The sequence below is a fragment of the Rattus norvegicus genome, chromosome 9, assembly GCF_036323735.1.
Source record: "Rattus norvegicus strain BN/NHsdMcwi chromosome 9, GRCr8, whole genome shotgun sequence".
Classification (NCBI taxonomy): Eukaryota; Metazoa; Chordata; class Mammalia; order Rodentia; family Muridae; genus Rattus; species Rattus norvegicus.
In genome coordinates this window covers 115,864,118-115,877,325 of record NC_086027.1, presented here as the reverse complement: position 1 = coordinate 115,877,325, position 13,208 = coordinate 115,864,118, and the positions used below count along the sequence as shown (strand labels likewise).

General features: G+C 41.4%; 1 protein-coding gene across 3 annotated transcripts in view; it reads right to left on the bottom strand.

The window, feature by feature from the left end:
* The window catches only part of L3mbtl4 (L3MBTL histone methyl-lysine binding protein 4), a 452,873-nt gene that overhangs the window by 317,267 nt on the left and 122,398 nt on the right, over positions 1–13,208 (bottom strand). For all 3 annotated transcript variants that reach the window (XM_039084811.2, XM_039084810.2, XM_063267937.1), the window contains exon 4: positions 6,058–6,149. In XM_039084811.2, the coding sequence (XP_038940739.1) occupies positions 6,058–6,149 (92 nt within the window). The remainder of the gene's footprint in view (positions 1–6,057; positions 6,150–13,208) is intronic.

Genomic DNA, 13,208 nt, shown 5'->3' with positions numbered 1-13,208 from the left:
AAAGGAATCAGCAGCCTCATGGCAGCATTGACTATTCAGGGACGTTGAAAAGAACATCACAGATTGGGAACCTGCCTGAGTGCAGAGAGGAAGAAGTGTAAAGAAAATATGAAAGAAGGAAGTGAAGCCAGAATAAAAACCACACAGCACAAATGGCAAAGGATTGGTAGGGTCAGCAGGGAGTGCCAAAAGTCAGGAGGGCACGCTCACACTCCTGAAGGAGGGAGATGATGGCCAAGCGAAGGGCACCAGAGAAAAGCAGCAGTGCAAACTGACCATGGAGAGGAGAGAGCCATGAGCCACTGAGGATGTTGTATCATTTGTTCGTCCATTAGCAGGGGGTTAACAAAGGTCAGGACCATCCTGTTACTCAGGCCGGGGGCACACATAGCCTAGGGATGGCACTGCGGAGGACAGAAACTGCAGCAGGCAGGATGATGTCCCAGAGTTAAGTACAGTTATGGATGGAGAAGCTATGTCCTTAGGCATGGCTGATAGGATTGGATGACATGTGTACCTGCGGCATCCTGAAATAAGGTTATCCTTCTTTATTAGGGTGAGCAGTGTCATCACAGTGTCCTTATCAGAGGGAGGCAGGAACACGAGAGAAGGAGCTTTGACACCACCGAAAGCAGAGATTAGCGTGTTCTGACTCACAAGCCAATGGGTGTGGGTGGCCTGCGAGCTACCAAGGTAGGAAGAGACTCTCCCCCACCAGTGTTGCAGAAGGAAGGAAAACCTTCCAATCTCACTTCAGACTGTTGACCTTTCAAACTGTGAGAGAGTAAACCTGTGTTTCTGATGACTAAGTGTGTCCCAATTTGTCACAGCAGTCATAGGACCTCGTACTGCATCTTAGCCACATGGAACCAAGATAAACCACTATGACTAAACTATCAAAATATAGAAGAAAGTCCAAGGTTTTTTCAGCTTTTCTAATAATGAGTTTTATTTTGTTCTGAACCACCAAATTGTTTTGTTTTGTTGTTTTGATTTGTTTTAACACAGAGGTGCGCCTTCCTTGCTGGTGCCTAATTCTTTATTTTGCCTGTTTTCCTAGCAACCCAACAGTGGCTGGTAAGACAGGAACAGTGCATAGGATAAAAGGCAGAGAGAGGAAGCAGAGCAGCCGGCTACAGGAATATGGAGTGTAGAGAGACTTGATATTCAGGGCCAGAGGTACTCCCATGAGCAGGCAATATATGGTTTCCTGTTACACGGGGAAGGTAGACAGCACGTGCTTGCATGCGTTACTTCCACAGAATAATGAGGATGCTGTCCCTAAGCCATTAGCAAGATGGCCAGGGTGGCTCTCAGTAACTCTGTGTGGAGAAGCCAGAGTAAGCAAGCTTCCTAAAAGATGCAGGCTTCGGGAGCAGGGTGCAGTCTTTCTAGGTAAGCAGAAAGGGATGTGGGTAAAGACTAGACAGTCTAGCAGGAGCCAGTGTGGGAGCAGCATGACACACGCAGAAGCGGCGGTGGCCAACTGCAGGGGGCTTCAGCTCCAGGCAGGTAATGAGAACTGGAGGCAGGGAGGAATGAGGAAAAGAATGTCTGAGGAAGATGCATGGTGAGGGTAACAGTGGGAAGGATAGGAAGGGACATTGTCAATACCAACCCTAACAAAGGAAGGAAAACAGGAAACAGAATTTCAGTTTTCAAATGAAATGAAGATGGAGATCTCGCATCTCAACGGTAATAAAAGGGAACTGTCCTTAAACCTGCTCTCACCAGCAGGTGTTTATATTCTTGATTATGCTCTAACCCTGATGGCGAAATGACTTGTAAAATACGAAACCATCAACATGGTCTTATGCTAAAAAACATTTAAACTAGATGGGTGGATATGGGGAAACCATGTGTACAAATGAAGTAGGCACCCTTGCCTTATATTAATGTACATACATTTACGTGGTTGAATGTGAATCTGATTTTCAGGTTGAAGAGTGTGTGTGTGTGTGTGTGTGTGTGTGTGTGTGCGTGTGTCTGTGTGTCTGTGTGTGTTTGTCTGTGTGTGTATGTGTATGTGCATGTGTGTGTCTGCATGTGTGTATGTGTTATGTGTGTGTGTCTGTGTGTATATGTGCATGTGCATGTGTATGTGCGTGTGTATGTGTGTGTATGTGTGTATGTATGTGTATATGTGTGTGTGTATGTGTGTGTATGTGTGTATGTGTGTATGTGTGTGTGTTCGTGTGTGTGTATATGTGTGTGTGGGTGTGTGTATGTAAATTCACATGTAGCTTTGGTATATTTTCTAAAACTTGAATGTTAGGTTAGAAACCACATTAGCAGCGAACCGCTACTTTAATGTCTTTAGAATACTTATCCGGGCAAGAAATGCAAACTACTTTGTTCTATTTTTAACACCCAGAGGCCAAAGAACCTCATCACAGTGGCTGCCATGAACAACATTATTATGATATTTGCACACTGAAAGGAACAGTAACCACTGAGTGTCAATATAAAATTGAGTTCATCTCCCTCTTGGAAGGCTGACATGAACCTTCTGTCGTTTTGATGGCATTGAAACTTACAATTACAAGCTTGTTTGCTCATCTTAAAACGCAAGTGTCCTGTTGGAGTGATGTCAGATCCACAGCACCACCATCTCCACTTACTGAGAGACCAAGGCAGAAAATAGCAGTAGCTTCATTCTTCCCTGGCTCGGGCTTAGACCAGCCCCGGACTCTACTACAGAATGTCTCCTGAGATTATCACATCTATGATCTGTGACTGAATAATGTCCTGCATCACGTTGTTGCTGTATTTTCTCTCTCCCCCTTACCCTCCTCCTCCCCTCCCTTCTCCTCCTCTTCCTTCCCTCCCTCTCTCTTATCTGATTTTTTTCTCTAATCCAAGTTTTGTATCATTTCCAAAAGCAAGCTAAAATATCATTTCTCCCCTTCCTTTCCTCCCTCTGACCACCCCACCCCCGTCTTTCTTCACCCTTTCTCTCATAACTGTGGCTTCTTTTTCTTTAATTAGTACCATTTTACACACAGAGAGATAAGCTCATAAACACATCAATGCCTGATAAAATGTTTTGAGGTATTTCTTCTTTCCCAACTAAACAATGAGAGCCTGAGAGAGGCTGTTAAGACCTCTGTACCCCTCACATACTCAGACCCTTAAACACGAGTGACCTCCTGTCAAATTAGAGGGAAAGATAAACGCGGCCGCCCTGTGCAGTGGATCTGTCTGCTGTACACTAATACTTTGCTGCCATCTTCGGAGTTGACATATGTTAAACTTCAGCCATATTTCACAATCATCCCATCAGGCAAAGGTCCGTGAATGAGTTTCCCATGCTGACCACCCAGCTTCCCTTGCCTGCCACTCAATGCCTCCTTCCACAGGGAACTGAAGGCCCTCCCCTTAGTTAGTGCTTTCTGGTACCACTTCCGGTACCACTTCCTCCTCTCCGTAAAACCCGAGGGACAAAGCCTTCATGCCCGACAGCCCAAGTGCTTGATTCGCAACACTGCTGCCCTGATTTGCTTCTGGAGAAAAGTCTCTCATTTTCCCCTGGGAGTCTTTTTCATTAACACCAAAGCCAGAGGGGAAATATGGAGGAAAAAGCTTTCCTCTGCAAGCATGTCTGCAATGGCCGATGGACCTTAAAGAATCTCCCAGAATAAACTCTAATGACACTAACGCTAATGACACTAACGCGTTCTTGGGCTAGGCTGAAGAAACATAGAGGAGGGACAGAGGATCTGACACTTTCTTCCCTCCAGCCTAAATTTGCACTGCTTTGCAAACTCCTTTGCTGAACACTGCTGCCCAGATACCTAATGTCTGAAACCCAGATCTAGGACCCGGATCTGAGGATCCAGCACTGTTCTGATTCCTAAGGCACCTGCCTAGTATTTGTGATGATGTTATGGACTTACATAATTTTGATGGGATAAACACCCTAAATCTCATCATCAACAGCAAAAAAGTGTGGTAGGGTAGTAGTAGTAAGAGTAGTTTACTGAGTAGTAAGAGGAATTTAGACATTCCTTAGACCGCCCATGGCAACAGACCTCAGAGCTGCACAGAAAATAACACAGAAGATTCCCTTTCCCTGCCCCTCGCCCTGGAATTTTGCTGAGGTAGGTCTCTGGAGTATTAGCTCTTCTGTGCTTTCCTCTGATAGGTAGGCTTGTTTAAAATATCTGCGCTAGATGCTTTCAGTTTCTGTGATTCAACCTTTACACTGTTTTATTAAGGAAGCCTACAGTATAAACAAAGACAAGTTTCTATCTGTTCACTGTCAGGAACCAGGACTTGGGGGGTCTCATTTTTCCATTTATTTATTTATTTATTTATTTATTTACTTTACATCCTGTATGCAGCCCCCCTCCTCCCAATCTCTCTCTCTCTCTCTCTCTCTCTCTCTCTCTCTCTTTTACACACACACACACACACACACACACACACACACACACAAAGTCCTTCTCCCATAATCCTCCCCTTCATGCCTGAGAAGGGGAAGATCCCTCCCCTCTGGATACCAACCCATCCTGGTGCCTCAAGTCTTCACAACACTAGGCTCATCCTCTCCCACTGAGACCAGACAAGGCAGACAAGTTAGGGGAACTGGATCCACAGGCAGGCAACAGAATCAGAGACAGCTCATGCTCTAGTTGTTGGGGGATCCTCATGAAGACCAAGCTACACATCTGCTATACATGTGCAGGAGGCATAAGTCCAGCCTATATATGCTCTTTGGTTGGTGGTTCGGTCTCTGAGAGCCTCCAAAGGTTGACTCTGTTGGTCTTCCTGTGGAGTCCCTTCCACCTGACTTCCTGAGCACCATGTGATGCTTGGCTGTAGGTCTCTGCATCTGTTTCAGTCAGCACCTGGGTGACACCTCTCAGTGGACAGTTGTGCTAGGCGCCTGTCTGAGTCCAGGCTACTCTTTTTCCTCTTTCAGGTCCTTTTCTCCCTATCCATTGCTACATCCACAATTATAAACACTGGTCCTCTCACCCGCAACAGCTTCTGGAAGCAGCACAGCAGATGCCGTGAGACATATAGCATGTACACCCCTCTCAGCAGGTTAAAATACAACATAGTGGTGTAAATGTTGAGCACGAAGATTCCCTGCCCACAACCACAAGAATCTGGCACCCAAGCTCTCATTCAAGCAAGTCTGTCCTAATCGGAATGGTGTGATCTAGGGCTTCTACTATCTGTTTTAACCTCCCCTTCATCTATTTCTATCTCTCGTCATACGAAAAATAGACCTGAAGGGGATCGCAACCCCATAGAAAGAACAATATCAACTAACTGGACCACCTAGAGCTCCCAGAGACTAAACCACTAACCAAAGAGTACACATGGAGGAACCCATGGCTCCAGCTACATATGTAACAGAGGGTGGCCTTATCTGACATCAGTTGGAGGTGAGGCCCTTGTTTTTATGGAAGTTTGATGCCCCAGCCTAGGAGAATGCTAGAGTGCTGAGGCAGGAGTGAGTAAGTGGGTGGAAGAACACCCTCATAGAGGCAAAGTGGAGGGGGTAAAGGGGGTATGGGTGGGGGATTGGGGAGGGATAACTAACTGGGAAGGGGATGTCATTTGAAATGTAAATGAATGAAATGATTAATTAAAAAAGAAAAGAAAAGAAAATAGACCTGTGCAACATAGCACTTCAATGGACATAAACAGATGAGACCCGCTAAGGAAAATGAAGATTTAAAGACTGACACTTAGGAAGATGATAATCACATGCAGATCACATTCTATGCACTTTATGTATCCAACTAATCTAGTCCTCCAAAAATTTAAGGAGTTAGGTAGGTGCCTCTCATACCTTACAGGTGAGGAAACTGTGGCACAGAAAGGTTGAATGACTTGTCAGGGGTCACAGAGATGGTAGGTAGCAATTCAAACCTGCAAATCCAGCCCCAGTGTACACTCCGAAACCCTAAAATTCTGATTACCTTTGACGGGTCATTTCCTAGCTGTGCGGGTAAATTTACTAGTTGGTAAACCATTGAGGCACCTGATTTCATTTCTATTAAACCTCCAAATTAAATCCCCTTGAAAAGATTTAAGGCTGACCTTGGAAAACAGTTCTACGGGTGCGGCCACAGCATTCCCTTCTCTCAAGTACTGCTCCCAGGACCAGGTTTCCTGTGTGGTCACAGAAGATTCTAGAAGAGAGAAAAGACAACACTTTCCTTGAAGCAGTTCTTGATGAAATAAGTTTAAAGGGCAAGCTGCTTAAGCTAGAGATGAGAATAGCCACAGCTACGGAGGACATTGTCTCCTTCCTGTAAACAGTAACCTTCCCCTATCAGTGACCCCACGTGGAGTGCTCCCTGTCAGGAATCAAGCTCAGGAACACACCTCCAATAGGATACAGTGGGCGTGCTTAAAGACACTAGCATAGGCACCTCAGAGAGTCATTTGACTCTGAGGTAAACAGCCTGAAGACTTTTAATCCTCTTTTCTCTCACCCGTGCTGTTTTTGGTGGGTGTCAGTTGGTATAAGCATCAGAGGGCAGTGTGGCAACATTTGTCAACAACCTGGACATGCTTCTACTCTGGACTAGTCAATTCTCCTTCTAGGAATTTGTCTCAATAGACTCACAGTAGACTGCCAAGGGGATAAAACACAGGACTTCTGCTAATTCTCCAGGAAGCAACAAAACACTACAAGTAAACTAAATGTCCATCAATGAGATAATTAGATGCTTTACATAGATACACTACTTAATAATAAGTCACAACTGTCTTATGGCATGCAAAGGTCATGCAAATAATACACTACCAGGGAGGGAGAGAGACGTTTAGAAAACAACTATTTTTTCAGTAAACGTGGTAGATGAAAATCGAGATGGAAATTACAGAAATCATATTTCATGTGAAATCAGCTTTAAGTCCTAAGGTCATAAATAATTTATTTCCCAATATTCCTTCTCCTTTGATTTTTTCTACCTTCCGAATTTTGTAGGTGAATATTTGAGAGTTGAAATTCAAACTTACCTCCTTTAAAATAATAAAAATTCAGCAAAACAAAAAACAAAAAAACAATGGTTTTAAAATTACGGTCTGTGCCTCTAGAATTATCATCAAAGAAAGTAGTTGTGTGCTAATAAAAGTCGATAGTAAAGTGTTCATCAACAGAAGTGCAAAGAAACAAGACAGAATTAACACGGGGGAGTTTATACACACACATACACACACAACAGCTATATATATATATATATATAATACATATAACACATATCTATGTAATATACATGTAACAAACACACATAGCACATATATGTAACACATAGGCAACACACACCACACATATGTGACGCATCCATACATAATACACACATAACATCCATATGTAACAAACACACATGGCACATACATATGTAACATACCCATATATAATACACATATATACACACACACACATGAAGATTCAGAGGTTACCAAATAATGTATTTATTTAATGAAATGCTTTGATAATTTAATGTGTCATCAATAAACTTAAAGAGAATAAGTGTTATATGGTTTCTTTGTGTCCATATTTTTGCTGTTTGAGATATGAAATAAAGTGGACATTGAAAATCCCAGTATGCTATGATCCAACTTATCTGTGGAGTCTAAAAGAATCAAACTCAGGACCAGAGAGCATAAAGACGGTAAGCAGAGCTGGGGACCAGTAGAGAAAGAAGAGATGTCTGGCAAAGGGCACGGTTTCACTTATGTAGAAGGATGGGGTTCAGGGACTTATCAAATAACATGGTGACTACAATTAATATATTGTATACTTCAAAGCTGCTAAAACACACACACACACAACAGAGAGGGAGGAGGGAGAGGCAGAGGGAGGGAGACTTCCTGTATTGTCACCTTTAAAAACTAGTAACTAGGTAAGGTAATAGTTATGTTAATTATCTTCCATTTCTCTTCCCACCATACAAACGCATATCAAAACACCTCATTTCAGCCCAAGAGATGCTCAACTGTAAAATGCTTGCCCTGCAACTATGCAGGACTGAGTTTGCCTCCTGTCACACCCTTAAAAGTCCCCCTGATCTCACTGCCCAGGAAGCAGAGGAAGTCGGACCCCTGGAGCTTGTTGGGGGTCTCTAGGCAGACTGGTGATTTCTAGATTTAGTAAGAATTCATGTCTAAAAGAAAAGATAAACGCAGCCAACCTTGACCTCTGCCCTCCACACACAGATGAATCTACATGCACATGCATGCACATGAGCACATACATACATGTAAATATATGTGTATGTGCCCTAATAAATACATGTGATTGACAGTTTAAAATAAGTTCAAAATGAAATAGAATTATAAACATATAAGGTACATATATGTATATATGTAGGTATGTATTACTCATCTATTCACATATTTATAAAACACTTTCTGTGTGCTAGACACTACACACATATATATGCCACGAAATGCAAACATACTCACATAAAAAAGAAACTGGAAAGAGACAGCACAGTAACAGTAGCAGTTGTTTATGGACAGTAAGATTCATGTAAGCATTCATTCGCTACTGCATTTTCTACGGTCAAAATATTCTACAAGGATCGTTACTTTATCTGTGTGTGTGGTGTGTGTGTGTGTGTGTGTGTGTGTGTGAGAGAGAGAGAGAGAGAGACAGAGAGAGAGAGACAGAGAGAGAGAGAGACAGAGAGAGAGAGAGAGAGAGACAGAGAGAGAGAGAGAGTTAAAGATACAGATCTAAAAGGGCTGAGGGTGAGTGTTAAACAAATGTTCCAGAAGAAGGTGCAGATGGTTAAGTGCTAGAACTGCATTCACATGGCAATGACAGTGACATCTAAATCTCCCAGGACACTAAGACAGCCTGATGGGACAACCAACAGCAACCTCCTGCTGGGAAGGGATGAGTCACACAGACATACAATATTTACATGTAAGCTTAAATCCTATGTGAGTCTCCTACCATATCAAGAGGAGCAAGGTCTAAAGTGTAATCCTGTGTCCAGTAGATGAGAAATACATAATACACATCATTTTTCTTCAATGCTCATGTACATCATTGACAACAAAGGGTTAAGTTTGGATAAGTTTACTTATGCGTAAAGCATGTACACACAAAAGTATGGATGTGAACATCCATTTATCTTGGTCATAGCACTAGTGACGTGACTTGCTACTAAGAAACACTGCTTGAGTATTAGAAAGCAGTGTTGTCATCACACAAAATTTAACAGAATTGTGACTGGTAGGTCTCACTAGTTCTGGCTTGCCCAGCCACCCTAACATGAGCCTCTAGGAGCCTGCAGCTTCTTGGCCCATTATGCTGCTAAAAGTGCTGTGCCTGCTTCCATCTCTCACAACATGAGATGTTTTCATTTGCCTCGCAGAGAAAGCAATGTGACAAAGCCCGATGACATCCCAGTAAGATTATTCAACTCCCCTGTTTTCACACAAGCATTTTACTGTGTTACGATTATGTGCTTTACAAAAAAAAAAAAGTAAAAGTGCAGCAGAACTGACACGAAAGCAAATATAGATGTCTCATTTTCTACAACAGCTGGGTTCTTAAAAAGACTCCGTGTAATTTCCCAATTTAATCATATTTCCGATTGTCATACATTATCATTTTGCCCAAAGTAAATCATATCTAAGACTTCCTGTTATGATTACACAAGTATGCGGAGAACCTTTTAACAATCATCATAAAAAGAATACATAATATCAGACAATAGAGACTCCCAATGAATTAACTATTTTAGCAGAGAGAGAGGACTGCTCAGAAGTACGGTGCCTACAAGGAAATGCAATGTATGTTGGCTCACCTGCACCATAGCCTGTGGACAGACTCTTTCTCACCACCAGCTCCAAAGAGCTCCTGTTCCTTCTCTATCTCTCATGTGGTTTCACTAGTGCCCTCAAGACTTACTTTAGCTGAAGCTAAACAGTGTAATTATTTTTGAATTGTTTGAGACAGGCAGGGGTTCACTATATAGCCCAGATTCTCCTGCCCTTGCCTCTACCTCTGCCTCTGCAGTGCAGAATCACAAAGATGCACCAACTGAGCTTGCCTACTTTGTGTTAGTACACAAACTCTAAAATCACTGTGTCTTTGGCTTTGCTCTTTGCCATCTTGCTAGCTGCTATACTGACTGGCCATAAATCCTTGTCTAATGACTGAAAGACAAAGGCAGACATAAGATAACTATGAGTGAATTAAAGAGCTTGGCATGGTGCAATCTGTAATCCTCATACTTGGGAAATGGGAACAAAAGAATCAGGAGAATCCAAAGCCAACCCAAGCTGCAGGGCAAATTCCAGACAATCCTGGGCTGTATGAGACTCTGTCTCAGAGAGAGAGAGAGAGAGAGAGAGAGAGAGAGAGAGAGAGAGAGAGAGAGAGAGAGAGAGAGAGAGAGAGAGAGAGAGAGAGAGAGAGAGAGAGAGAGAGAGAGAGAGAGAGAGAGAGAGAGAACCAGTTCAGCACAAAAGCAGATAAAGAATTCAAGGAACTCTGTTTGACCAACTCATTTCTCTTGACCACCTTGGAGAGAAGGAACAGACTACTACACACACTGCCTTAGTTTATCTTATTTTCTAAGCAAGTCTCTGAAGCAGTCTTTAGGTACAGCACATATTTTACAGAATATTCTAGAGCATTTTGTACATCATTAGACACACATGTAGATTTGCAAATCCTAAAGTTTTCTTTTTACTCCCCTCCTTGCCTATAGTGAGCTGTTCTAACTATTACTCTTATAGTAAAATTGTGTGATGTAGGAAATATCTTTAGTTGTATATTCTTTGTCACTTAATAAATACTTAGTATATACCATGTATGGAACTGTGTGGTTGCAGGACAGATATGGTATGTGTCTGTGTATACAAGTAAATATGAGAGCATGTATGTGTACAATTCTATTTCTATTTCCATGTGTTGGTGAGTGAAAGAGACAGACAGGGAAAGAGAGGGAGGGAGGTTATGAAGGAATGGAGGGAAGGAAAAAAGAGAGGAAGTAAAAGGGTGGGCATTAGACCCTGGCGTGTTGCTGAGGCTGCCTTTGGATACTTGGGTGGTAAGGAGCCATCCAGGAAAGGCTACAGATTAGCAGGTGATCTTCCTGAGACAATTTCACCATACACTGTGGTAAATGATTAATGAGCCCTTGCAGACAAAGCTGAAGAGATAACATTTTCAAGATTTGATTCCTGCTATTGATATGCTTTTCCTGTTATTACTTAAACTAATAGATAATCCCAGGGCATAAGCCCACCCTATTAGACACATTTTCTGCAGATCAATGAAGATGTCCTCTCTTGTAGTGATGCTATACAGATAAACAGATGATTTCTTAATTCCTAATTCTATAAGAATTCATAAATGTATACTAACTCTCAAGCCCTTTATAATAGAAATCCTATCAAAGCTGTCTCTGATATGAAAACTGCAATGAAAAATCTGCCAGTCTTCATGTGTCGTGAGTTAATTGCTTCTGAGATAGAAAGAAGGCATTTACAGCTCAGAATACATTTGTTAGAGCTGCAAAACAATTACACAAAGGTCATAAAAGGGAACAAACAATTTATTGTAGGTACAAGGACAGAAAATAAAATATTAACTTGGTTTATCTACACAGAACTTTACTGTCAACTTAGACACAAGAATTATAGTTTTAGACTCTCAATGAACCTTGTGGAAGTAATGACAGATAATGAATGGTTAGCTAGATAACTAGTCTTAATGGAAACACATGTAAACATCTCTATTATAAACTTCTTGTTCAATTTATGATTTGAACTTATGTTTGAACTTTTAGTGAACTTTTGTAAAAAAAATGCTTGGAAAAGCCATGTGATCTATTCTCCAAAATAAAGTACAAAACTCTAGAAAAGATGATATTAGGTAGCAGAAGAAGAGGACAGAATGCAGGATGCAGAAAGAGAATTAGAAACAAAAGCAGAAGGTAGAGAGTCAGCAGAATACAGCAAAATATAACAGAGCATAAGATAGAGGTGAAGATAGATAAAGAAGAAACTGCAGAAAGAGCAAAAATAACAGGCAAGCTTCTCATTACCATGGAATTGGATGGGTCTTTTTTAAGTAACAAGGAAGACTTAGTCTTACTAAAGAGGGCAAAGCTTTTACTTATGGACTTGGGTTTAATTCATTTAGCAACGAAAGGGTAGACATTTTTTTCTTTCTCTATGCAATAAATCTTGGAGCTCATTTTACATTTAGAATGAGTTCTTTCTGCACTGGCAATTGGTCTTTTACTCCATATGCATATGTAAGTATGGATGTGTGCACATATGTAACTATGAGGTAAGAAGCTGGATCCAACAGGAAAGCATGTAGGTGTATAAGTATGTGTCCGTGAATGTGAATAAGAATGTATGTGGTTTTTGTGCATATTTGCGATATAAAAGTTTTTCTTTCTGCCAGTGTGACTCTCTTCTGCTTCAGTAAAAAGTTTATTGCTCCAAACCTCCCTCCTGTCTGGTAAGCAAGAGGTGAGGCTTCTGGGGAAGAGAGAAAGAAGTCCTAGTAATTAATCTTTTATTTAATCCCCCACTGTTAAGCAACAAGTATTAATTTGTCCATAGGCTTCAGAGTAATTTAGAATCAAAACAGGTAAATGGTATTATAGAAAACAACTTTAATCTCTCCCAAGGCCAAGTCTTTTCCCCTTGGCTACCTTCAAGAGAGAACCAGAGTTCCAGAGCTGGTCACCAGCACTTGGCTTAAGTGTTCTTCTTGCCTCTGCCCACTGAGTAACAGGAACTACAGATTTGCAGCATTGTGCCCAGATGAATAATAGATCAATAATTCAAGTCTGTAGTTATAAAATACCACTGTTCAGAGAAGTAACATAGCTGGAAAGGTTTTGACATAAACTGTTCCTAGCCTCAGCATACCCACTGTACAGGATTGTCTCACTTCACCATATGCAGCAAGACAAGATGTCACAGAGGTACACACCCAGCCATTAACATTTTAGTTTAACAGCACTATAAAATTAAGTCTGCTAGCACATTAATAAACTCACTGACAGTGGCATAGTGAATTTAATTTAAAGTTTTGAAAGTCCGGTTTATAAATATTTATAACCAAAAAGGTGTTAATATTTGTGGATCTGTTCAACCCAAATGCAATATTTTATTCTAAGAAATTAAAAAGAAATGAATGCAGCCTTCACAATAACACACAAAGTGGGTAAAGTCGAAATATCCAAACGTAAGTCAAA